A 27863-nucleotide genomic window follows, 5' to 3' on the forward strand; every position below is an offset into this window, starting at 1 on the left:
AAGCATTAAGTTAACAAATTTGATGTCAACTTGAACCTAACTTAACTAGTTAATGCATCTATCTCCGACCAAAAGATAATGAGTTCGAATCTCAACCTTTCATAATACTTATATAATAATAATAAAAAAATCCCTTTAAAATTGAATACATCTTATCCAATGTCCATATACCTTAAATGTTTATATAATAGATCTTCGCACTTTGTATATTTAAAAAAAAATACTCTTTAACTTGCAATTTGCGTCTAATATATTCCTATAGTTTTTGCCAATTAGTGTTTACACCACAAAATTTCACTAACTCACTACATAATCCTTAAATAATATAATTAGCCTGTCACATAAGCATTAAGTTAACACATTTGTTATAAAAAAAATTAAAAATAAAAAAAAAGTTAAAAACACATTTGATCACAACATGAATATAGATCAATTGATTAATACATATATATCCGACTAAAAAGTAGCGAGTTAAGTACATAAAAAACTTTTTAAAAGTACATGGAGTTAAATAGAAACACTGACTCTTAAAATAACGAAACTTATAACTAAACAAATAATAGTAATAATGAGATGTGGCCTATTGACATTAAGCCTAACCATTTTACATTCCCAAGAAATTTAGAAAGTTATGAAGGGCAGAAAATTTTCATCTTTTGGAGCATTGAGTAAACAAGAACTGTTTGTACAAAAATGGACACTGTTTTAAGGCACCAATATCAACACTTTATGAAGATGCCCATAGGCTATACCATACCCTCCTTTGTCCATATATTTTTGTATGGCTTTGGCCTTGCAACCTAAGTTCATATCCATCTCTCTTGTCTAAGATCATATAGGAAAAAAAAGTACATTACTTTGGCTTATGAAAAATGTTACGATGGTCGATCTCATTTACGTCGTTGAAAGTCAGTTAGAGTAATGGTATCTATATATGGTTAATTTTTATTTGAATACGTGTAAAATAGATGGAAATTGTCTAAGTGACTTGATTCGTATTGATGCGATGTTTGTCTAATAAATTTTAATAGACAAGTCAACAGAGAGTTACAAAAGTACAGTGAAAAGTAAGTTAAAATGTGATTTATAAAATTGGGTTGTTACTGATTGACAATTGTATCCTACTCGAATTTGGAAACTAGGACTTTGCAATACTTTAGGGCATGCTCATCGTAACAATTGAGTTAACTTTACTTGAACAAATTAAAATATGTCTTAATTGAGTTCTATTGTTTGAACAACATGTCTCCTTAATTATCACATAACAATCTTCCTGGAGTCATATTTCACCCATAAATAAACGACATTACAAATAAATACTGCCATTTTTTCTTATGAAGGGGGTTTCTATTTTTATTATTATTATTATTATTTTACAATTGACTTTAGTTCCCATCATAGATAGACATTAGAACCAACTACTACCAAATCTAAGACCTAAAATAAAAAAATAAGAAAAGATAGAGAGAAAAAAAGTATAATTGCAATAGTAATTAGCTTATAATTAAATCTACTAAAAACTAAAATATACATCGGAAAATGTGCTCCAAACTAAAACTAAAGTTTTAAATGTCAATATTTGTAGAAATATCGGAATTTCAATTTTATAAAAATGTTGATGTAGAAAGATTACAAAAATATTTAAATTAACAATTTATTTGACATTTTAACGTTGGGTGATATTTTGTTGATATTTTGTATATTTTATTAATTTTTTGCGATGAAAATATCAATTTATGGATCATGTATTTGCCTGTCAATTTAACGGCGTCTGTAGAGGGCCCCCGGTAGTTGACAAGCTTAGCATATTTCCAAACGGCCGTTTGCTGTACCTTCCACCCTTTTTTTTTCTTTTTCTTTTCTCTCTTGCTTTTAGTTTTAAGAGTTTCTTTCTTTAATTTATTATCATAAATTCTTAGAAGAACAGCAAAATACTCCTTTTAAATTTAAGCATTATTCTCACTATTAAGCATTATACTCCTTTTAAATTTAACCTTTATTAAGAGACAAAAATTAAAAGTTACAGGCAATTAAAAGTTTAGGAACAGGTTAGATAGTTTTTATAGTGGGGAAGACATATGGTTAAGGATAATGGTACCCTCGTATCTACAAATATCTCCATAACAGTATGATATTGTCCACTTTAGACATAACCCTCAAGACTTTGCTAATGGTACCCTAACTCATGTAGAACTTTGTGTTTATACTCGCTTACAAATGTAACAGCAGCTCTATTTACTACTAGAAGTATCTTTCGATTTTGGAGGGCCATGGAGCCCACTTTTATAAGGCCATAGAGCTAGTTCGCACAAACAACAAAGCCTTCAGACATTTCTTATTAAAATGAAGTTTGTTTAATGATAAATTTTGGTCAATTACTAAATGTCACATCACAAATTTAAAATTATATTTTAGACTAATCTTAAATTTACACATGTTCTAAACTAATTTTGTTTTTTTTCTTCTGCTTGTCTGATGATATCAACTAATTGAATCTACCCATAAGTAGATTGGGTCCAAACTCACTAAGCCCATGGCCCATATAAGACCCATCAAAAGAGATTGGGTCACACCTCGTTTGGGACAATTAGAAGGATTCAGAAGAATTGGACATTCAGAACCATCGGAGAACTTTACCAGCTACAAGTCGAATAACTTCAACAAGCTGTATAGTTTATGAACTTCAACAAATTGAAGAACTTTCCAAGCTACAAAACCAAATAACTTCACAAGCTACAAGCTGAAAAACTTCAACAAGTTACATAGTTGAAGAACATCAACAAGCCGAAGATCTTCAACAATCTCGAAGCCCAAGACTTTCCAACAAGCGCAAAGGCGAATACTTCAAAGATTCTTCAACAAGCTCAGAGCCAAAGACTTGAATGATTCTTCTCGACAAGCAATAAGGCGAAGGCATCAATCTCATTAATTCAAGAATAAACTCACATGCTCTTAAATTAAAATTTACATTCGAGATAAACATAAGAGGATTATGCATTAGAGATTGTAACACTACATACAGAAATACAACACAAGTACATAAATTCGAGTTTTCTCTTGTCTGGAATCCTTCGTAAACAAAGTTTTTCCTTTTTCAATGTGAACTATCAGTGAGAAGTGAGAAGAGATCAAGAGAGCAACCAGAGTTCTTCTTTAGGGTGTGTGAGAGATACACCAAAGAAAGTTTAGACAATCATCCCATTGTAAGTATAGAAGCTGTCGTTGCAAAAAATGAGAGAGATCTCTTCAGAATGAATAAACCATCATTCAACCCAAAAGCTTAAGTTAATGGATTGGGTAAATTTAATTCATTTATATGGATTCTAACAAGATCTCATTATAATCTTCACATAATAGTAGAACTTATCGATTCTTCGTCTTTCCTGCTTTGTCCTGTGGTAGGGAAATTGGTTAGGTATAGTATCATAGCTTGGTTGTTCCTTATTAAGAAAGCCAAAAAGTAAAGGGATAATATAATGGTAGAGTATAAGAGAATAACCAAAAGCAAAACTCAGCAACAACGAGAAGAAAAAGGCAAAAAAAAAAAAAAAAAAAAGTAGAATTGTAAGCTACGCCAAAACCCAACTCCCCACGAAAATTCAATCACCCTCAGTTTTCTTCATAACCAAACCTTAAACTGAAACTGAAAGCTCCTCTCCATCTTCTTCCAACTAAACTTTTTTCTTTCAAATTTTTCAAATAAAACCTCTCGATGGCCACCATCCAAAATTTGTTCCAATAATTTCATGGCTCCTCCTCCTCCACACTCTCCCTCCCAATTTGTAAGTAATTTCCCTTTCTCCTAATTATTTTCATCACTTTTTTTTCCCTTGTAAATTTTTTTATATCATTAACCCACCCTTTGTTGGTTTTTGATGTGATTTGAAATTCGAGAAATCATTTTAGTCCTCGCTACAAAAAGTTCAGGTTTTTTTCCTGACGCTAGAAAATTAAAAAGCATGGGTATATATTTCCGACGAAATACTCATGGGGAATACTTCCAATGATTTTTTATTTTTGTTGGGAATTAGCCAGAGAGATTCGGTAATAGAAAATGAAAATATCAGTTATCTTAAAATTCTTGTAAAATCTATTCTTTTTAGGGGAAAAAAAACATCACGATTCATTCAAATTCATGTAAGAAATAAAGGACTTTTTTTTAAATAGTTGAAACGCTCAAAATCATGGACAAACAAACGGATCACCGGTGAGTTTTGATTTTTTTTTATTTTTTTAATTAAATCTTCCATGTAAAAGCATATTTTTAAGTTGTTATTATTATTATTTCTAGATTTCTTAAAATATTTAATATTGAAAATTTTAAAAACTTGGTTAAAAACACTCATTAAAATTTTAATCATACATTAATTACCATTTAAATAGAAACCCTTTTAATCATCTACAAATACTCTTTAATAAGGCACACACTAAATAACTTGATTAAATACTTTTGTTAAATATCCACATCCATATGACATTTCATAATTTTATTCACTCATGAGGTTTATTTGGAAACAATCAAAAGTTGAAGGATTATTTCCAATATATATATGATTATAAATTTACCAAGTCCCATCACCTTAATTTTAAATTTATTAATTATTTATTAAAGTGATGGGATAATTTATTAATTATAAATTCATGGAGTATATATAAGTTGCTCTTTGATATATTATTAAAGGAATAATATTAAATTTACCTTTTTTTTTCTTTGATGTCATGTAATGTGTAGCTGAAGAAAAAGCTTAGTGGGCAGAGAAAGAGGGAGGAGCTTGAAAGAGAGGTTTGTTTGCATTTTGCTGTCAAAAGTTTTTTTTTTCTCCCTAAATATATGTTTCAGTTGAATTTTTTCTTTTTAATTTAGTTTCTAATGTTAAAAATTTTCAATTTAGTCTTTTATATCTTAACATTTTTAATTATTCGCTCATTATTAAAATTGATTGATGATAAATTTGTATAACATGCTACTTCTAGAACCGACAGAAATTTAGATGATGAATTATGATACCTAAAAGTTTGAAATTTGGAGGAGAAATATAATTAAAAACTTTCGTCTCTTGATTGGCTAATTTTTGTTTATAAATGTTGGCTAAAAATTGCTTTTAACATAAGGCACTGAATTGAAAAATACTCCAATATTAAAAACTAAAAATATAGTAATTATTTTTTGTTTTGATTTTGGTGAATTTTTGGAAATTAATGATAAATATTTTGAAACACTAGCCAAGCCATAGGGGATGGGATTAATAGTACCTTCTGAGTCTATGGCTGTTGAGTTCTATTCATGGGAGAGGACATCCATGGGCATGGATGGGCAAGTTTATTTGTTTTATTTTTTATTTTTGAAACAATAATTTACTTGTTTTTAGGCCATTTTATATCACTTTTTTTTTATTACAATAAAAAAAATTTGTTTTTAAAAAATAAGGTTGTCAAATAATAATTTGCTTGTTTTCTTGAGTATTCTCTAAAGACACTTTTCAAAAGACAAAATAAAAATATTTTTGATATATATATGAGTTTCCTCTCATTTTCCTTTTTTTTTTTTTTTTAATTAAACTACTTAACTATTAATAGTCAATTCTTCCCATTTTTGTTGTATTGGGCAAATTTGGTGACATCATCTCTTCAATAGCAATTTTACAAAGGCTTTTAGCAATTGGGAATTTTGAATTATTGTTACCTTTGCTTCAAAGTTGAGAGCTATTTTTCTGTTGTTGCTGTTATCCCTTTATAATCAAAATTAAACTTAAATCAAACCCTTCTCTCTCTCTTAAAATCTCTAAATAAAACAAAAACACTACAAACTTGATTACTTGCAATAATGAAAAATATTTGTAAATATAATGTTTTCGACATAAGAAGAATAAATGTGAAGTTTTCAATAACTCAAACTTTTGATAATAGCTATCAATATGTTAGTTAATACTGCTACAAAAGTCAGGTGAGCATAACTTAATTATTTAATCAAAACATTATTTATCTCTCTGAAAGTTGGAGGTTCGAATCTCCGCACTTCTTGTACTCTAAAAAAATAAACTATAACAATAGTCACTTATTAACCTTGATTTGTTTTTTTGACTCATAGGAATCATTGACAAACGTATATTTTACTTTTTGTTATATTTATAAAGTTTAAATCTTGTTTTGATGGCTAAAAAATATCACTTTGAAACTTTACATTTATTCCATTTGGATTTATGATATTTCAAAATTTCTATTCTAATCTTTAAATAAAAATAAATAAATAAAAAACAATCATCTTGGTCTCTAAAACTTGTAATTAAGAAAAATCATCTTTGTACTTAGCTATTAATTTGCCAACCAACTTAATTTATAGTTTTTTTACCTGCTCAAATTAGCACCAATATTGGAAGTTACATTATCTCTTTCTTAAATAATTATTAACAAAAATTAAAATGATTATTTTTTTTCAGTTCAATAATTCAAGTAGATATTTTAAAAGTTGATAAAATAAAATAAACTTAAAAAATTTAAAGATGAAAAATATATATTTTAAAATTTTTAAAAACCAAAATAAAAATAACATAACAGTGGAGGATCAAAATAAGATTTAATCTTATTTACAATTTTTTTTGGAATATTTAACAAAACCTATCATCTCTCTTTGGGAGAACATACCACCTAAAATATTAAATTTCACCAGCCAAAAAATTAAAGTTCTATTATTTTTAAAATATTTTGATTTTCTTTTTTAGGTATTGATGCTTCAGAAGCTGCTTAATCAAGAAGAAAAGGTGCATGAGATTTTAGAAGGTGTTAATAAACAGCAAAATGGTTCAGCACTTGCCATTTCTAACTTGCTTCCTCCCAAGGTATATACAACAAAATAATCCTACTTTTTTTTGTTACTATTTTATATATTTGTAATGTGTATTTTTGAATTGTTATTAAAAAAAAAGATTATACATTATAGTAACTAGTATAAATATATATTCGCCTTTCAAGTCGTAAAAGTTGAAATTTGAGATTACACGTCCACGATCCCATTTGATGGCTTATTCATTACTCCTGGTTATGTGTTATCTTTGTTTTGTCATCTACTCTTTACCGACATTTTTTTCCAAAATTTAAGGCAAATTTTAAAAACTAAAACGAGTAGTTTTTATGAAAACTTATTTTTGTTTTTAAATTTCACTTAGAGCTCAAATTTATATTTTCTTAAAAAAAAAGTGAAAATATACCAAGAAATTATGAAAAATCAAAGTATAGTTTTTAAAAACTTGAAAAACTAAAATGACATCGTTATCAAACGGGCCTACATTATAAGAGCAACTTGAAAGTGTCAGCTTGATTTTTTAGATATTAGTGAATATATTCACTTATCAAAATAAGTATAAATATCACTTTTTTTGGGGAAATTTTTTAAATATAGATATACCCAACAATGAATATGGTCAAGGCATTTACTTCTTTTCTAGAGATTGGAAGTTCTTGGATAAATAATTTTAATGATACGGTAATCCATATGTTTTTATTGTAGGTATAATCGTTAATTAAAATATAGTTAATCTAGATATTAATGTGATATAATCTTGAAATCATTAATTAATTTAGGTAGTAATTAACAATAATCATAATAATAACCCATTTAACTTGTGTTCTACTTTTTGTTATATCTACAATCGTTTTAGTTGTCAAGTTTGTAAAATTATTTTCCAATTAACCTTTTCAATAATCCTTAAACATATGAAGGTTAATTATTTCCTTTATTTTTAAAATTTTTAAAACACTAGATTTTTTATACTGTATTTAATACTATTATGATATTCAGTTTTTTTTAAACAAGGTTGTTCAATCATTATTTCCTTGTTATATTTTTCTTTTACATTTTTTAAATATTGGCCAAATTAAAAAATAAATAAACATGTGATTTTAAAAAACTTATTTTCGATTTAAAAAACTTTGGCTACAAGTGAAAAAAAAAGCGTTGACCACTTAAACTATGCTCACAGCAGTATTATTTTGATTTTATCGAGACATCTTTAGTCAATAGGAAAGAGTTCAAAATATAAATTTGATCCAATCTAGAATGTAGTGTGATTTTTCAATTTTTATGCATCAATTATGATTAAATATAACTAATAAAAATTTAATTTTGAACTAAAATATTTTTTTAGCAGAATTAATTAAGAAAGGGAAAAAAAAAAGACTTGAAAGTCTAAATTGAAATAATTTTAGGATAAAAATAGGAATTAAACAATTTCAAAAAATAATTGTACTAAAAAATATCATTTAAACCATTTCAAAAAATAATTGTACTGAAAAATATCATGTAAATAAATTTGTGGTGTCAGATAAGATAATGTGGGTGGTTTTTCTGAGACTTCTGACATGCTGTTTATGGTCTCTTTTATTTTTCCTTAAAATTATGAAATTAAATGCATTAATTAATGATTCAAAATTTTGAAAAAGAAAAAGAAAGAAGTTGATAAGATGGGACATGTTTCATAGTTCTGTTACAACTTCTGCTTTGTCTCCCTCTCTAAAGACCACATGTTGTGATGCCAACTTTGCTCTTCTTGTTTTGTGGCCAAATTACATTTCTAAGACAAATTCATGCCTTTTTTTTTCCCTTTCTTGGTTACAATCCCTTGGGTCTATTTGGAAACTTAATGAAATCTGTTATTTGGTACTTAATTAAGATTTTGAATGATTTGAGATCTTACTTGACTCCAAATAGTGTTTTTACTTCAAAAAAATTCTTAATCAAAATGGTCGGATTTTATAGAATTTCAAAGTAAATTACCTATTTAACATTGATATATTTTAATTTATATTTAGAACCTAAACCAGTAAACTTTTTATTTTCTTTTCCTTTTTTAGGAATATCCAAACAAACAACTTTAATTATATTTCAAACAATATAAAGAATTTTAAATAATTCTTTGAACTTTGATGACGACTTGAGGGAAAAGTATTCGGTAACAAACAAAAATTTGCTTCAAAAACTCATTTTTATATTGCATAATTTCAGGCACTTTTTTAGATGCTAATTCTTGTGATTGAAAGTTAACTATGATAGTGTGATTGGTTTAGAGGGGTCAAGGTAAATCAAAAGAATTTTGAGGAAATAGGTTCAAAGTGACTTTCTACTTGGGAATTGATTTCATATGTTTTTTCTTGACAACCAAATATAGTAGAGTCAGATGATTCTCCCATGATATTAGTCGAGGTGTGCTCAAGCTGTCCCAGACACTCACATAAGTGATAGAAAGTTTCATCCCCTTGAATTAGTCTTTTTAGGTGAAGAAGTTGTTTAATTTGATGCCACAAATATATATATATATATATAACCATTAGAAAATATTTAGGTTTAATTTTTTATTTTGATGTTAAACTTTTAATATTATTTTATTTTACCCCCTAACTTTAAAAAGTCAAGTTTAGCCTAGATTTTCAGGTTTATTATATTTTGAAGAGACGATGATGATAAATATTTTAAAAGTTCAGAGACCAAAATAGAATAAATTAACTAAAAGCTGAAGGACCACGACGGGATTTAAATTTTGGAGAAAGAATTAGAATGTGAAGTTTGTGAAAATATGCAGGTGAAGGAAGTACTAGCAGAGCTAGCAATGGTGGAGAGTGAAATAGCAAGGCTTGAGCTCCAAATAACACAACTCCAAAAGGACTTGAAAACTGAGCAACAACAAAATTCCAAGTCCAATGATAAAGCAACTAGTTTTGACACCAAGGCTCTCCATTTCATTAGCAAGGCCATCAAGGGAGATTATTATGCTCTCAACAACAACAATGCTCAACATCACATCACTCATCCTCAGCCTCTTCATCAGGTCCAAGAAAGACTGGTTTCCCGAAAGAGCGGCCTCCTCGTAGCTTCGTCTCCGTTGCGAGACCCCCGACATCCTTCTCCAAAGGTACAAACGCATACATACATGTCGTATTTTGTTTTGAAGGTCAGAGACCCGAATGCTATAGCTAGTCTTCACGAACGCTCTAGTAGCTTAAGTTGATAGATTATAACATATTTAATATATATCTGTAATCGTGTGAAAATTCACTTGTTTTTTAGCAACGAGAGCGGAATCCATTAGACATGGCGGGGTTAAAATCGGTCCCAATAGCAATTCAAGCAGAAGAAAACATGCAGCATTGGCAACCCAACAAGCTATCAGAGAGCATAATGAAGTGCTTAAACTTCATATATGTGAGACTACTAAGAACCTCAAGAACAATGGAGCTAGAGAAGTCAGGTCCCATTTCAAGATCTTTGCATTCCTCCCTGAGCTCGAGAAGCTTCCGAGTCGAGAACAACGGCCTGAACTCGAGTCTTCCGCTACACAAAGAATCGAGGCAACAAGATCCTTACGCCATCTTCGACAACGAAGAGTCGATCCCGAGGGACATTGGCCCTTACAAAAACTTGGTTATATTCACATCAACTTCCATGGACCCCAAATCCATATCAAGTCCAAGCTTCATCCCTCTCATAAGAAAGCTAAGGTATTTTATTTATTTAGTTTTAAGCCCTCCGCGTTTGGTGAATCAAATTAATATCCGAACCGAGCCGTGTTCTGAAAAAATTCTGCCCTTTTGTGGAATTTTGGTAAATGCAGGGCCCTGATGAGCAATTTGCAAAGAGTTGATTTAAGGCCATTGAGTTACCAACAGAAACTAGCATTTTGGATCAACATGTACAATGCTTGTATCATGCATGTAAATTTTGTGGAAAAAAAACACCATTTTTTTTATTTCAATTTCAACTTCATTTAATTTGAGGCCTTTGCTAAGAAAATTTTCCTTTTATTTTCAGGGATTTCTTCAATATGGAGTGCCTTCATCCCCAGAAAAACTTGCTGCTTTGATGAACAAGGCAAGTAAATCAGATAAATCAAAGCCCTTTTTATCTCCAAATTCAAAGTATATATATATATATTTTTTTTTTGTGAATCGAACTCCAAATTTTATTCGGGTAAACACACTTTTGTTTTTTTTGTTCTTGAATTTCCTGAGTTTGAAGATAGGTTTCTATTTGGTCCTTAAATTTTAAAAAGTGACACTAACTAATGTTTGACTCCAGGAACCTTTTAGAATTATTTTTGAAGGTCGGGGACCAAACTATCGCTTTTTCAAATTTAGTGACCAAATAGAAAATCCAGCTTAAAATACAGGACCGGAAATGTATTTTACCTTTTTTGTTTTAATACATTCTTGAATTTTTTTAAATTATATTTATCAATTAGTCCCTATATTTTTAAAAAATTCTAACATGCCATGTAGGTATGTATTCTAATAGGGATCTATGTTGTTTAAACTCTGTCAATTTTTTACTTACATAACATGTTGATTGCATTGTTTAAAAATTATGTAATGGGTTGACTTGGGGCAAGTTCAATCATAAAATTTATGAGCATATTAGAATCTTTTTTAGTTCGTTCAATCTTAGAATAAGTAATAATTATAAGTGTCTTTATCCATAAAGTTAGGCTCTAAACGGGTAATCTTAATTATATACAAAGTTAAAAATTTATGAGCATATTAGTCTAATACATGTTTAATGTTAATTATTTTGGATTCAGGCAACGGTTAACATTGGAGGCAACTCCATAAACGCACCAGCCATAGAGCATTACATTCTAAAGAAACCAGGGTCTCCTAACAGGGAGGTAATTAAATGCGCATAATTTTGGTTAAAATATCATTTCAAAGAGGTCATGAATTCAATTTTCCACCTCACATGTTGTACCAAAAAAATAGTCTTTATTGTTAATTTTGGTTAGTTCATATGATTAGGCAAAAAGAAAAAATAATAACTTCCATTCTAAAAAAAGGCACCAATGTAGATATGTTTGTTATTTTTTTTATATGAAAGACTTAAAATGATTAAATTAATTTCTAATTGAAACTAAGACTATTTTTAAGATTTATTGAAAGCATTTAAAAATACAAATATTAAAAAATATAATAAATCTAAAAGTAGAAGAAGCAAAATGATATTTTGACCCAAAATTTTTGTCTCGCAATTTCATGTTTAAATTATATTTTAGTCTCTGAATTTAAAAAAAAATATTTTAAATCTTAAATATCTAGAATGACTATTTTAATTTGAACCTGAATTTTTACCAATTTTGCTTTTAGTTTTATGTTTTTAAAAATTATGATTATTCTTAGTAATTTTTTTTAACTTTTCCTAAAAGCACATGTTTTTAACCCAATTTAAAAAGCAAAAAGGAGTTTTATAACTATTTTTTTAAGTTTTCAAATTTTGGTAGATCGATAATAATTTTGAGGGGTAGAAAACCAAAACCAAAATGATTATTAAACTATCTTTTTTGTTTTAAACAAATTAATAAACTAACTTCAATAATGTGTATTATTAAACCGTTAGACAAAAGTGAGAATTGGATGATTGAATATTAAATAGCAAAATAATAACAACAACAAAAACGATTATTCTTTAAAGAAAAGATTTCAAATTCCAAAATAGAAAAAAGGTTGAACTAAAACCCAATTTAAACCTTCATCTTTTTTTTCCTTTAATGAAATTTCCATACTAATTAAAAAGTTCAAATGGTTTTTTTTTTTAATTTGTAATTTTGGGTGGTTGTGAAAAAGGATGAGGAGAAAGAAAGGGTGGTTGGGAAGCTGTACGGGCTAGAATCGTGGGAGGCGAACGCGACATTCGGGCTGTGCTGCGGGACCCGTTCTTCTCCGGCGGTGAGAATATACAGCGGCGAGGCGGTGGCGGCGGAGCTGGAGAGATCGAAGCTGGAGTATCTGCAGGCCTCGGTGGTGGTGACCAGCTCCAGAAGGGTGGCAGTGCCGGAGCTTCTGGTCCGGAGTCTGCCGGAGTTCACGACAACGGCGGCGGCGGCGGCGGAGTGGGTGTGCCACCAGCTGCCGACCTCCGGGAGTCTGAGGAAATCCATGGTTGAGTGCTTCAGATCAGGCCATCCCCCCACCATCCACACTCTCCCTTATGATTTCGAGTTTCAATATCTCTTGCCTTTGTGATTTATCATTCCTCTTTTTTTTTTTTTTAATTTCTTGTTTGATATATTGGTTTGTAAAAATTAATAATGTAATGTAGAAGACGAGGGATCGTATGGAGTAGTGTTTTCAACATCATTTTGAAGTAAATTTTGCTTCTCTTTCGTTTGGAGTATTGCGATTTAAATTAGCTACGTAGGGTTCGAAGTTCTAAGTTGGCAGCTTTCTACGAGCTTTTTAGTACAATAACATGTATTTCATTGAGGATACAATATGTCTTGATTGACTACTGTTGGCGTATAATTTGATTGGTTGATTTGTAAAGGCTAATGTTAATAAATTACATAAATTTAGTTTCTAAGGGATCGTTTGGTAACGTTTCTATTTCTTGTTCCATTTCTTCATTTTTAATAAAAAAAATGAATTGCATGCCTCCAACATCCATGAATTCATGTATGATAAAACCATCTTTTTAGTTATATTTTGAAACAAAGTGGAAATAGGAACAAGAAAGAAGAAACTTGTTTTGATTGTTTCCAAAATTTCTATATAATTGTGAGAATGTTCCTAGATAAGGAGAAACAACAAATAAAGTTAGTTGCAAAATATGTAGATTTCTAAAGAAAATTAGAAACGAGAAATAAGAAACGGGAACGTTACTAAACGAGCCCTAAGTATGTTGGGTTGTATGTGAACTAAATCTTCTAGTTTCGAGAGTTCTTGCTAGTCGGTATTTTGCTAATTCCAATTAAGGCGTTTTAAGGATAATCGGATTCCTCGAAGAATCAACATTCAAACCTTTTTCTTACTTGGGGACTAATCGGGAGGCTCTATGTTAGTTGAGTTGAGTTCCCATTGTGGTTGAGTGTTTTAATAACTAAATTTTAGTCTTTGTTTGTAGCCCACGTGGCACCTATTTCGGTTTAGTAAAGTTCGGTTTTGAAGTTTAAACAAAATAACAATAAATAAGTACTTGAAATTTAAAAATGTCTAATATTATTAATATCGATTTCATCTCAAAATTAATTGGCAATGAGAGAAACAAAATTCATGCTATTATAAACTTTTGTAAGATTCTTTTTTTCAATATGGGATCCTTAACATGCTCGATCGTGGCTCTTTTAGCTCATCGATCTTAACTGAATCTCATTTAATTTTTTGGACCGAATGTTTGTTTTAACTTCTTAGACTCTCATGCCATAAACAAAATAACCTAAAAACTAATTTAATTAAACTTTCAATTTTGTCTCCATTAAAACTTTAGTTATATAAATTAGTTACGATTTACTTAATTGGTTTCAGTAAAACTGTTGTATTAGTTAGGCCCTTTTTTATAAATACTTTAAAAGTGTATTATTTCTAAATTTCTTCCAGTTAACATAGTATCAGAGTAAGAGGGTATTAATTAAGATATTCATATATGAATTAAATTTATCCAACCAGTTTTTTGGTTGAGTGATGGACAGAAATAACAAGATGTTTTAATCAATGAATTATGGTCGAATTGTATGTTTGGTTTTTTAAGTTCAAATATATACAATAATGCTTTTGTATCTTTTAGAACGAAAATATAAAATAAGAAACAAAACTCTTTTGGCTCAAATTTTGTATACAATTATGAGAACAATTGCAAATAACGACTTCAATCATGACCAACTTCCTTAATACATGACAAGTGAGTATGTACAAAGCCTATAAATATATCTCAACGATTTTGATATCATGTAGTTGAGTTGTAGTCTACAATCTAATTTAACGACGAGTTAGTTCATCCTTGTAGATTCACAATCCTTTGTTGCATCAATTACAGGAGTTATCAAATATTCAAAAATGAAACAATATTACTAAATACATGTATTTCTAGAAAAATCTAAAAGCAATAAAGAAGAGGTTTTTTATTTTTTTAATATTACTAATTTTCCAACTTGGTTTAAAAATATTTCATATTTAAATCTTATTCAAAAAATAATGTATGTCGTGTCGCAAATTATCCGACCATGTTAATCTGCAAAATCTTTTTTTTCTCTCTCTTATGTCCCGTATTAACGGCACTGGACAGTCTTCCGAGATTTTATAATCAGATAAATAAATCAAACAAAATCTTTAAATTTTAAAACAAAATCTAACTTTAAAAATTATATAAAAATTAAATATATTTTTTAATTTAATTTATTTTTGGGTTAGATTTAAATTCAAATCCGTATCCAAATGGTGCCTTAGATTCTTGGCTCCCTTGTGGCGCGACATTCTCTACAATTCAATTAAGCCAGAATCATCGGTCTCTGACTAGCCAATCACTCACTCGAACCCATTCCCCCACCTCACCAACCTCTCCTTCCTCCGTTGCCTCGAGATAGAGTGCAACAACTACTTCGGCACAGTTTCGACGGAGATTCATCATATTTTCCACTTACAATTTCTGACTTTGAGTTTCAGCCACCTTCATATAACTATATTCCCCCATCTTTTAGTCATTTTTCACTGCTTTGTTCCATTAATATTGAACAAATTTCAAAGTACATTTCATCTGAATTGGGATCAAAGAAGAATGGTGAACAGAGGGAGAAACTTGTTGACTTATTGAAACGGTTTATTCTCTCTTTGATGGCAAACTCTAGGAGTGTACATTGGAGGATGGAAAACCGATATGACCGACCAAAACCAACCGAACCAAAGTTGATGGTCAGTTTGGGCAAATCCTAAACTGTCGGTCTCCCAGCCGCCGCCACCTCATTTTTAATTAGCATGGATCAATTAAATTAAAAATATTCTTCATTTTCATTTAATTTTTTAAGTTAGATTTAGTTTAAACTTTAAATATTTAATTAGTAGTTTTTTTCTATTAGTTGCGATGCGAACATGCGTTTACTTATTAGATTTGTTGAGTGACCAATGTCTGAGTTGGAGGAAGCTCCAACGGACTAACAAGCGAGGAACGACTAGAAAAGTGCTTGCGTTAAGGAAGAGTTTTTTTTTTTTTTTTTTCAAAATTCTCTCGTGAGCAGCTTTGTTGAACTCCTTCGTCTGTGTTAAAATGGAAAAGTACTTACTGTTCGTTGGTTATTAGGGGTGAGTCTGCATTGGGGAGAAGGACATTGAGATTGGCTGTCTAGCTATGACTAAAAAACCTACTTGTGACAAAAGAGAAGTCATACAAAGAAAGGTTCTTTCATGCAATGCATAACAGACGGGCCTCCTATGAATTTAGATCATTTTTCAAAAAATTGATTTGTTTTAAGATTTTGTTAGATTTGTTTATTTTAAAACAGGTCGTTAGATATTTTTGTATTAGATTTAGTTTAAAAGTTTTGTTAAAAAAAATGGAGGACTGGCAGGTGCGTCCATAAAGGAGATATGAGATTGATTAAAAAATAATAATTATTATTTAATTAAACAAGTAAAGACCGACATAGTGGCCACCCATTTACAAAACACCCCTTATTTTTTTTAATAAGTTTCAAATATGAAATATTTTTAAATAAATTTTAAAATTAGTAATATTTTTTTAAAAAATGTCAAGCGCAAACTTTTGGGCCAATTTAATGATGTTTTTTTTATTCTTGTTTCCCATTTTTAGAAATATTTCTAAAATTGTGTAGAAATTTTGAAAACAATTTTTGTGGTTGTTTTTCCGGTTTTCTCAAAACATTAGTAAAAGCATTATTTTATCAATTTTATTATTTTTTAATTAAAATTTTTAGAAAATAAAAAATAAGAAATGATTATATGTATTTTTTTCAATAAAGAAAAAGAAAGATAAATAATAAATAGTTGTCTGATACAATTATATTCTAATTTATTAGAAATAAAAACTAAAAACTAAAAAATTACTGAAAGAGTCCAATGACAAATACCTTTTAAGAGTCGACAGGATTAGATATCTTGTTCTATACACAAACCTTCAAATAAATAATACAAAGTTTTGTTTTTCTTAACTTCCCATATTTGTGTTCATCTCCATCCCTTTTAAATTCAACACTAAACGAGAGGACAATTTATTTTCTGAGAGAAATAATTCGTTTTCTTCTTCTCTCTTATTATAAAGAGCTCAAGGAACAAACAATAAAAGTTAAAAAAGAGATTAAGAAAAATGATAATATTATTAATATACATCAGGTTCAATCTCAAAATTAATTTACGAGGAGAGAAATAATCTTTTTATATATATACTTTTTTGATATTCGTGAGTGTGTAGGCCAGTTTACGTGCACCTCGACTAATCTCACAGGACAATCGCTTGACCCTACAACATGTGGTGCCGGAAAACAAAGATGAATTACTAATAATCTACTTATATATTATAAACATTTGTTAAGTCTTTATCTTCAATGTAAATCTTTAACATGCCTCTTAAGATGGTGCCTCTTTTGGGTTACGTTCATCAATTTTGGTTGGATCTCACTTTTGGACCAAATGTTCGTTTGGATTTTTGGACTCTAATACCATATTAATATTCATGAGGTTTATCTCAAGACGTAGAATACCACGAATATTAATAAATATGACGAAAAATATAATCATTTGTTACGATTGATGTGTTTTTTCTAATAAGTTTCTTTTTCTTTTTCTTGATACTCGAAACATCATCATTTTTAAAAATATATCTTAGAATAAATCATTTCAAAACTAAACAGAATTACACTGAGTCTTGAAAATTTAAAAACTGTCCAACCAAAGTCGAGTGATTTTGGTGGATTTGAGGTTACTTAAAAAGTGGAAATACATGATAGTTTGTAAATTATTGGTTAAAAAAGGTTTATTTATAGTTTCGTAATTGGTAATATCTTTGTAAGGTTATTTTAAAAAAGAAAAAGAAATCAAACACAATATTTTATAAAATGGAAAGTTTTACCCCCTATATGTAAAAATCATGTTGAAAAGAAATATATAAAAATAATTTAAACTCTATATTTGGTCCTATCGATATAATTATTTTTAATGAATAATTTTATAAATAGGATTGAATATTCAAACTTCTAAACTATGATAAAGTTAGCCTATAAGACGAGAAGAACTAAAATCTATTAGTAATATATGAATAATAATATGTGTTAGATATCTAAATAAAACAAGACAATATTTTTACCATAAATATTTAACATAAAATATTGAGCTATTTAGATAAATAGCGTAAAAAATGCATTTTCAAATATAATAAGAAAGTTTAAAATTTTACAGTTAAACTTAAATGTGATGTAAAATAATCTAAAAATGTCAAACTTATTATATATTTGAAATAAAACGAAAAAGTTGTATCATTTTTTCAAAATTACATATTATATTTGTGAATTTCTCGGATTTTTTAATATTAAAAAATTAATTATTTAAATATACTTATTTACAAATTACTTTTATAATATTGCAATTTAAAAGTCTCTGATGGCATGCCTCTCCAACTATTCCGTTTAACATAATGTTAATAAAATCTAATTATTAAAATGAAAAATTATCTAAATTAAATCTAGTTTTGAAAATTTATGAAAGATTAAATATAGTTTCTAAATTGTAAGACTATTTATTTTTAAAATTATGTAAGAAATTGTTTGAAATGAAATGAGAAAGGTAAGTCCAAAATTTTAAACATCTATCTAAATGTAAAGGTCTCAATTTCATGGAAACATCGATAAAAATATATTGCTAAAATGATAGCTATTTCTATAAATTTATCAAAATAAAAAAATTCATAAAAACTATTTAAATTAACAAATAATTATTTCTTCATTTCTAAATAAGTTAAGATAAATGTTTATCATTTTTAAATAACTTAAAAATAATTGATATTAATATCATGTCTATATTATTGAGATTTTGTTGATCTTTTGTAATTTTATAGAAATGTTGATTTACCTTTCATGTCGATATCATACCTGTAGATACATGGAATCGTCGATGGAAATGTAGAAATATCGACGAATATTTAATACCATAAAGACAACAAAGAAAAAAAATTCAGATCATACTAGATTCGAGGTATGTTATTTAAGATAAAACAATTGAAAATTTTAGCTAACTTAAACACATCTCACCTGATTAAAGTACCTATCTCCTACGGTCATGAGTTTAAATCTCCACCCAATGTGTTTTTGCTTTCTTCAACGTGTCTCATAGGACGATAAAGTCCTTAAACTTTCAATTTTATATTAAATAAACCTTTGAATTTAAATTAAAATTTAGAGACCTATTAAAAGCTTCTAACAAAATTAAAAAATATATATTAGAAACGACGATTGTTTTCCTCCCAAAGATAGGTTCTTACGCATAACTCACCTGTTCATCACTTTGGAAACATCACTTCCTATCTGACTTGACATGCTTATGCGTTAAGCATGTCGCTAGCGTTCGTCATGATCAAACTTCCATTAGACGACTCATAGTTGCCTTACTTATACTCTTCATTGTTCATAAACAAAGCTAATTCAAAATTATTTTTCATTTCTATGCATAACTTGTACCATGTGCTTCATATTCGTACGGAGTTCCCTCCTATAAATATATACAAATTTTTAAAATTCAAATGCTTATTATTAAATATAATATTAAAAATTTAAAGGTTTGTTAAAGTTTTTTCAGAGTTCAATAGCTTATCTGACATAATTTTAAAAGTTTTCTAACGGCAATTTAACGTAGAAAATAAATTAAAATTAAGAGACAAAATCTAAATTCAAAAAAATTGAGAAAAAAAAAGGAGGAGAAAAGGAATGATTACAAAATCTAAATAAAAATTTGACTGATGAGAGAGAATGGAGGCAGAAGAACTAGAGTTGAATGGCCGGCGCGTGAGAAAGTAGAGCGCGTGTGGAAGCTCAGCCTTCTTTTCTTTCACGCTTTACGAGTCAAAATGGACTCGTGAAGGACCGTATTGCATTGTTAAGGCGGCAAATGACGATGATTTGTCGCTTACCCCTCCACGGACTTCACTCTCCTCATTCAAATCCAATTCCCAAACCCATTTCAAATCCGTCACCTAAAAGTTCACCGCTTTGCTCACTGGTTCCCTCACTTGTTTTTCCCTCCTTTCGTCTTCCTCTCAGCAAAATCCTCTCCGCTCTTCCCTTTTCAGTTTTGGGTCTTCCCGATTTTCTCTGTTGGACATTGCAATGTGGTGGATTTTTGCCTCTGTTCTCTGAAATTTTGAGCTTCTTGCCCCGGACATGGATTTCTAGCCTTGGGTTGTTTCACAGCTCCAGCTTCGGTACTTCCCTTTTGAGCTTTTCTCGATTTCTTCTTTTACCCTTTTCTGGGTTTTCTTAGTTTTTGTGATTTCGTACTTATTTTCTGTTTATTTTCACTTTTTGTTTGCTGGGTGCTTATCTTCCTTGTCGAACACTTGATGAATTTGTCGTGGTTGCTTATTTTGTCTGGTGGGTCAGTGCTGGTTTAAGCTTTAGCTGCATGGAAGTTTTTGATTGATTTTGTGTGGTTCTCTGACTGTTGGAGTGGATGAGGTTCACCTGGGACTGCTTTTGATAAGGATCGGAGTGAAAGTTTTTGGTTCTTAATTCATTTGCATTCACTCGTGTCGGTTGTGTTTTATGCAAATTGGTTGTTTTGTTAGATGGGGAATTGGAATTTTGTGCGTGTGTGTGTGTTTTTGACGGATGTCTAAGTACACTTCAAACTTGAAACATGGTTTATCTTCTTCATTTACAGGCTTAGCATTGCCTTGAAGGAACGGTTCGGGTTGTAATTCACTACGCAATGAATGCGGCATCCAAGGAAACTATGATGACTTCCAATCAGACTACGAAAATGTTTACTTATGAGTTTCCTGATGTATGCATGATTTACACCTAGTGGATGTGAATAGTTCATTAGTTCATAATTGTAGCATTTTGTGTTGATTGGTGGGGCATTCATGACTTCATTATTCTAGTTTCTTTGTTTGCATTTTTAATATACCATTCAAAATATTGGAAATTTAGTAGTACTTCTAGCTTGCAAGAAGGGAATTGAGACTGAGTGAAGTCTTTCCAGTTTTCTATCTCTTGATTATATCTTCTAGTGGAAGCATTATCAATGGGGGCAAGATTTTAGAATGATTTTCTGCTTTGGAACGATTTTGAACAAGTGTTACCACCTCATTCCCCTTCCCCTTGTGGGGTACAGTACTGCCATGTTGCATCTATCTAGTTTAGGTTAAACTTGTTAGTTATCACTTGGATTCAGTGTTATTTTTCCCCAATGTCTGTTATAAATGTTGTTAATGAGAGATGCATCGTGCATGACAAAATTAAGGAGAAAAGAAGTCTCCAAAAGTATTTTGTGTTAATTTACAATACAATCATGATTATTTATCTCCTGACAGTTGAACACTACAATATACGGTAGGAAAATATTATAAATCTAATAGTAAATAGAAGGGCTTCAGCTTTCTCAATATTGATATTAATTTACTTTTTGATCTTTTATCTTCTTGTAATTTTGTTTTCCCCCGAGAATTTGATGGCTGGTTCTGGTTCCTGTTATTCTGTTGACAACCTCTTTTTTTCCCTCTAGGTTGACTCGGATTTATCTATTTTCCCTGTTCCAGAAGAAGATGTCTTAGGAGTGGAACATTTCTTAGAACCTGACTTTAACAAATGCTTTTCTGGCAGTGTTCTAGATTTCAACACGTTCCACTCTCATAAGTGCTTAAGCATTGAAAATTTTTCATTCGCTGTTGAATTTGATCAGATAAAGATTGATAGTGGTAATTATCTCATTGATTTATTAGTTATTATCTTCTTATTGCAGCTGGAGCTGTATGTTAATTCATGAAGTGTTATCGTATTTACTCTAACCATTTGATTGTAAAGGTCTTCAAACATTGTCCTACCCTTTAATTTTCATTCCAACCAACGAGGGATGATTGGTCTTGAAGCTTCTTTTGATTTTTATGTTTTTGTTTCCTTGGAAGTGTGATATTTTCTCTCCAGTTGGAATGAGTTGAGCAAACCATTAAAATCTCTCTTACATGATTTTACCTTTTTCCCCCTTCAGTGAAATATTTTCCTTTTCCCTTTAGAGGGGATTTAAAGGTTCTATGGATGGAGAAAGCGTTGTGTCAGTTAACTGTTTTGTTTACTATGAACTATGCAGGTTGTTTGTTCCATTTCAATTTCAATACTGGCATTTTATCTCCTTATATTCTATCTATAGAAGGCTCGTGTTTATTTTCCAAACCGGCGACCATCGTCTGTCTTTTTTACTTGTTGACAAATGTTGATTCACTTTGAATCCTTATTGACATTTGCATTGATGGTTTGCATTGATGGTGTGTTTTATCATTTGGTAGTGATTTCAACTTGCTGTCCAAATTGGATTTGTTAGGGAAATTTTTGTTCTTTTCTCTAATGTTCATAATATTTTTGCTTTTGATATTTGGTTTGACTGGTTCAGACCTGTGGTAGCCATCTACTTGGGGTGTTAAAATCCTACTACAATTGTAGGGTCAAGTGATTGAATCCTTGTCAGTTGTTCTTAGTATCTGAATTTTCTTAAGCATAAACCATAAATCACAATTTCCCTTCTGTTTGTACTTCACGTTTTCATCTGTTTCAAAAAATATACTTCATGCTTTCAATTCTTTCTTATGATTAAATTTTTAATTCTCTATCGCAGAATCATTGCATTCTAGCCTTACACTAGAAGGAGAGAGAACCAAGCAAGAGGTATGGTCTTATTGTCAAGTATTTCATTCAGCACAGTTGTTTTCTTCATTTCTATTTTCAATATTGTTTTAGAGGTCCTCCTCTATTGAAACTACATGTTCAATCTGTATTATCTCTATCATTTTGGACCAAAGTGACATTTCGTATCGGAAAATGTACTTCCACTCACGTTAACTGTAGCTATAACCTTAATTCTAAAATTTTTCCTTAGGTGAAGAGCATGTTGCATATCCCTGATGTTCTTCAATAATTGGTAACTTTTCTGATTTTACAGGATTAGGTGTCCTGCTGTAGTTTGAAATCTGGGTCATCTTTTATAGGAACAATCTTTCCTTATCTCTCTTGTACGCAATTTTTTTCTTAATATAATTTTTCTTTTGTAGAAAATATAGCTTTTAGTAGTAGATAGTCTTCTTCTAGTTTTTGGCATGGGTATTAATTGGGTAGTGAGCATCCTTAGCTTGGTACTCATGAATTACACTTATTTTAGGAATTTTATAAAGGTTAGCAGTACTATTAGGATGTTAGAGGCCTACTTTTTTTTTACCTAAAGAGTTTGTCAGAGAAGTGGTTATGTGGGTTTAAAAACAAACACATTTTATCGGTTAGGCTTTGATGGAGGAGGTTTTGTTGTCTCCTTTTCGGGATAAGGGAAGATTTTTGTGGCAGACTTGTTTCTTTGTGAGGGGATTTGGATGGAGTGAAATAGTAGAATCTCTAGGGACTCCACCCAAAGATTATGTTTGAGAGATTATTAGATTTAATACGTCCAGTGGGGTCAGTTTCTAAGTTATTTGTAATTATCAGCTAGGTGTTATTCTTGTGGATTAGAACCACTTTCTTTAGTTGGGCCTCCTTTCTTTGAGCTGTTTTTTATGTCCTTGTGTATTTGATCATTTTTCATTTTTCTCAATGAAAAGTTTGGTTTCTCATTAAAAGATTAAACAAACACATTTTGGAGTGAGTCTAGCCAAGGCTTGCAAATGCATACTAACCATTGTTGTAATCATCTTTGATACTGCACTTCAGTTTCAGTCTTTTCTTACTTTTCAATCTCAAGATTGTGTTCTTATTAAATTGGTATCAAAGCGACACTGGGATCCAAAATGGAGGAAGAAATTTGTTGGAAATGGTTGACATATTAAAGAAAATGAAGGGAGAGGTGTTGTCAATTAATTGAAGCCACTTATGGTCATGAAATCTGGTACAAATAATCTGTAGATCAACAAAACCAAGAGAACTAAAATTAGCATTAGTAACATACTAGGCAAACAATGGAAGAAAAGCAATTGGACAAACATTGAAAAAACTGGATTAGATTAGAGAAGAATAGGAAGATTGAAGGACACGAGAAATCAATTGCAAACCTGGACAAGGCTTCTTTATGGATATTGTAGGAAGGGAATCACACAAAGGAGGAATGAACAATAGACGTGGGCTGAAGAAAGGAAATTTGAATCTGTGCATATATTACACAAAATGTATGAACTATGCTAGAACTAGAAGAAAAGCCAATATCAGTAGAAGAACCAGAACATTATCAAAGGGAGTATAGAAAATTATCAGATTCTGGGAAAAATTGAAGTTTCAATAATCAGATGTTGAAGACTTAGCAAATATTAATTGAATAAATAGATAATATGATTTTATTATATAGCATTAAGATTCTTGAGTTATTTCCATGATTTGTGCTATATTGGAATGGTGTTATAGAATAATTCTCTATCTTTTTTAAAAAAAGTGACTTGTTTAGACTTCAGAAGGAGGAGTGTCTGTGTCGGACACGGATACGTCCGGACACGCTCCGGACACGTGCCCGACACGCAATTTAAAGTATCCGAATATTAAATTTTTTATTTTAATTTCAGACACGTGGGGACACGTTTTGGACATGGGAGGGACACGCCAGATAAAAAAAATATTGTTTCCTTAGCCCAATTTTGGAAGTCCAAGAAGTTTGGCTGAAATCTCAAAAACTTAAACTACAAAAAAAAAAAACCCTAAAACGCTACCTAGTGACCCACCCTTCTGTTTGTGTGAGTTAAATTAAATAAGCTCTATTCTTACTTCCTTTTTTCCCTAATTTCATATGAATTAAACTGGAGTAGAATATGTTTTACTAAATTAGGATGACAACTTCGACCCAATAATCAAATTCAAATCTTTCTCTAGGATTTTTTTTGGTGGATTACATTTACTATTTTTATGCTTTTTAGTGGGTACATCTTCAACCCAATAAATTTACTTGACATTTATGTTTTTTAGCGAAGTATATTTAGCATTTTTATGTTAAATTTACCTATATCCTAAAAAAAATAATAAATAAATTGACGTATCGCCGTGTCCATGTCCCGTGTCTCGTGTCCGTGTCCGTGCTTCTTAGATATCGGCTTTGTCCTGCACGTCCTTTGTGTATCAATGTTTTAATTATTAGAATAAATTTCTTGTATCAGTTATTCTAAACATTGATTATCAATTAAATTGTCTCTTAAATAAAAGAAGTATTCTAAACATTGTAATTAGATAGTCAACCTGGTTATATGTAATTGAGCTAATGTTCATTAAGCAATATGAGAACCAGAAGATATGGGAGTATCCTAAAAATACTGATGATCGTGTGTAAGTGCTGAACTATAGAAACTTTTCTGCAAATGGCAAGTCCAACGAGTGATTGCCTTTTTACTATAATAATTTACTTATTGTTTTGACATCACCATCCTCGGATATTGTTAGGCAATGATTGATAATACTAATACCTTAATATGGTCGTCGAACTTGTCATTGGTATTTATCTGATCATATTTTTAGGACCATGATGAAAAATCACAAGGCACAGATGATGTTGTCTGTTCTGGGATAAACAAACTTCCAGCAACGGGTGAGACCTTCTTTCCTGTCTTGGCCTGCAACTGATTGTTTCGGAGTTTTGTATATTATATTTTGATCAACACCCTCAACTCTTCGTTGTTTTCAGTGAAGAGTCAAACTGCGGATGACATCTTCAATTTGGCTCCTGGTTCATGCAATGCTTCTTTTCTAGGCAATGTGAATTTTGGTAGCTACTCACAAGGTTTTTATCCAACAGACGGTGTTGATTTGTCTTTTGCTGGGGGTCTAGTGCCTCGACCTATATATGACCCGAATTCACCTTTCCCGAGTGCAATTCAGCTTAAAAATAGTTTGACGGTTGCAGGGCATGATGTGGCTTTCAGCCAGAACGAAGGCAAACTTATGATCTCATCCAGAACTGGGTCGTCAGGCTGTTCAGGTAGCTCTACTGCATGCTTGGATGATGAGAATATGTCAGATGACAGGCCTATGAAAAGGAAGCGACTTTCAAGTTGTGACTCCTCGAAGACAGGTTCTGAGCTTAATGAATCTAAAATCATTCCCTTCCATGAAGGAAACAAAGTAGATACACTTGTTACAGAAAAGAGATTGCGAAAGCCGCCTAGGAGATACAGCGAAGAGTCAATTGAACAAAAGTCAAGATCTACTATCAAGAAGAGTGCTCATAAAGCTTCCAAGGATAAGTCTCTCCCCTCTGAATCTCACAGGCAGAATCACTGCCAAAAGAAACTTAAAGCAGCACCGATCATTCATAAAGATAAATCGTTTAATGGAGGTTGTATTCAGGTTCCATTCGGTCTTCCGATAGAAGAAGGTCAAGTTCACTCGGCGAAAAAGAGAACATGTTGGGTAAGAACACAGCCGTTTCACCAAGTTCATTTAATCTATCATGTAATTTCCTAATCTTGGTTGTACTTACTTGAACTCATTGTCGAAATCAGGACTCAGAGGGGATGAAGGATAATAGAATCTTGTGCATAAAAGATAAAAACGATGTGGAGTCTTACTCGGCCGAGTCAGAAGATGAGAATACTGAAGACGAGTGCATCACTAAAGGTAATAATACTCAAAAAGGCAGCAGTCGCAGGAAGCACCATATATCATGGACTCTTTCTGAGGTTATGAAGTTGGTGGAAGGTGTTTCAGAGTATGGTGTCGGAAGGTGGACAGAAATTAAGAGGCTACAATTTTCATCATCTTCACATAGAACATCTGTGGATCTCAAGGTAAAAATAAATTGACAGCTTGCTTTTCAACTTGTTTCTCTTTTAGATTAAGAACTGGTAATTTCTCCTCTTCAATATCAAGATGGATCACAATTTTAGTCCTCTGCTGAAGTTTGCCATCAATTTCAGGACAAATGGAGAAATCTATTGAAGGCAAGTGACACACAGTTGCAGAACAGAAGAAAGGTTGGGTTCTGTTTTTTTTTTTTTTTCTTTACTTTAGTACAAAATATCTATTCAAGTCCCTGAACTTTCTCGGCTCTTGCCATGTTATTCGGCTACCTAAAATTTGCTTCCAACTGATGTGGTTTGACTACATGCTCACATTAACACATTACTAAACACGTGAAGTCCGGTTAAAATAGTTATTTTTTGAAATAGTTATTTTTTAAATGTTCAGGGACTGAAGTCGACCTCTTGAAAGTTTAGGGACAAATTTTAGAGAACATTCAGAAAGTTATAATCTTGATAGTTGGGCCAAAATGATATTTAGAAATAGGATTCCCAAATGTCTGCATAAGCTGAAATCTTTGATTATCTTGTGCTTTGGCTGAAGATTTATATAATTATCTCTTGGAGTTCTTTCAGGTCGTCCTTGGTCGAAAGCAGGCATCGCAGCAAGTACCGGAATCAGTTCTTCGCCGAGTTCGGGAACTGGCCGCTATTTATCCATATCCAAGGGAAAACAAATCCAAGGAATCGTGCTCAAGCTCAGCCCCCTCAACTTCATCCTTCAAAACTACCAGTAACATGTTTGTTTCTTTGCCCACAGTTATGTGAAGGAAGTTGAATAGAGAATCAGATTGGTTTTCCTTTCCTTTTTTTTTTCCTTTTTTCTCTTTTCTTTTTATTTTTTAATTTTTAGTAATTAGGAAGTTAGAATGTGAAAGCTTTGTACTTCACTGGCTGATTTGGCAAACAGATACAAAACCTCCATTCTGCTTTACTATTGAACCCACCAAACAATTCCTTTTCTTTTCTCTGATGTATATTGTTCAGTCTCAGCTCTCCATCTCTATAAACCCAAAAAAAAAAAAAAAAAGAAAGAAAAGGGAGAAAAAGTGTCTTATGCTGGCTGCATCTAAGAGAAAAATGTTTTTTTTTTTAACTGTGATCAGAATGTACTTTTTAAAATTATTTAGAACTTCTTGGCTTGTGACTG

The 27863-nt window shown here is 30.8% G+C and overlaps 2 protein-coding genes across 5 annotated transcripts; both read left to right on the top strand.

The window, feature by feature from the left end:
• The first annotated feature begins 3578 nt into the window (after window positions 1-3578).
• Window positions 3579-13162, top strand: LOC111020513 (electron transporter, putative (Protein of unknown function, DUF547)). The gene is made up of 9 exons (XM_022297198.2): window positions 3579-3782; window positions 4733-4783; window positions 6720-6836; window positions 9573-9902; window positions 10058-10488; window positions 10602-10701; window positions 10799-10858; window positions 11565-11651; window positions 12601-13162. Exons 1-9 carry the CDS (start codon window positions 3747-3749, stop codon window positions 12997-12999), a joined length of 1611 nt encoding a protein of 536 aa, XP_022152890.2. The 5' UTR covers window positions 3579-3746; the 3' UTR covers window positions 13000-13162.
• A 6677-nt stretch (window positions 13163-19839) lies between these two features.
• LOC111020545 (uncharacterized) lies at window positions 19840-27676 on the top strand. 4 transcript variants are annotated; one of them, XM_088121677.1, is made up of 9 exons: window positions 20026-20167; window positions 20626-20748; window positions 21472-21664; window positions 22576-22625; window positions 25434-25503; window positions 25600-26324; window positions 26417-26701; window positions 26831-26887; window positions 27290-27676. In XM_088121677.1, the coding sequence occupies exons 2-9, from the start codon at window positions 20674-20676 to the stop codon at window positions 27479-27481; spliced, it is 1647 nt and encodes a 548-aa protein (XP_087977803.1). In that variant the 5' UTR covers window positions 20026-20167; window positions 20626-20673; the 3' UTR covers window positions 27482-27676. The 4 variants fall into 4 exon arrangements, with proteins under 4 accessions (XP_087977804.1, XP_087977802.1, XP_087977803.1 ...); XM_088121679.1 differs by having other exon boundaries at window positions 21570-21664; XM_088121678.1 differs by lacking the exons at window positions 20626-20748; window positions 21472-21664 and having other exon boundaries at window positions 19840-20167; window positions 25600-25695; window positions 25819-26324.
• Window positions 27677-27863: the final 187 nt, after the last annotated feature.

This window comes from Momordica charantia, assembly GCF_013281855.1.
Source record: "Momordica charantia cultivar OHB3-1 chromosome 3 unlocalized genomic scaffold, Mcharantia_2.0 BLBB01000003.1, whole genome shotgun sequence".
Classification (NCBI taxonomy): Eukaryota; Viridiplantae; Streptophyta; class Magnoliopsida; order Cucurbitales; family Cucurbitaceae; genus Momordica; species Momordica charantia.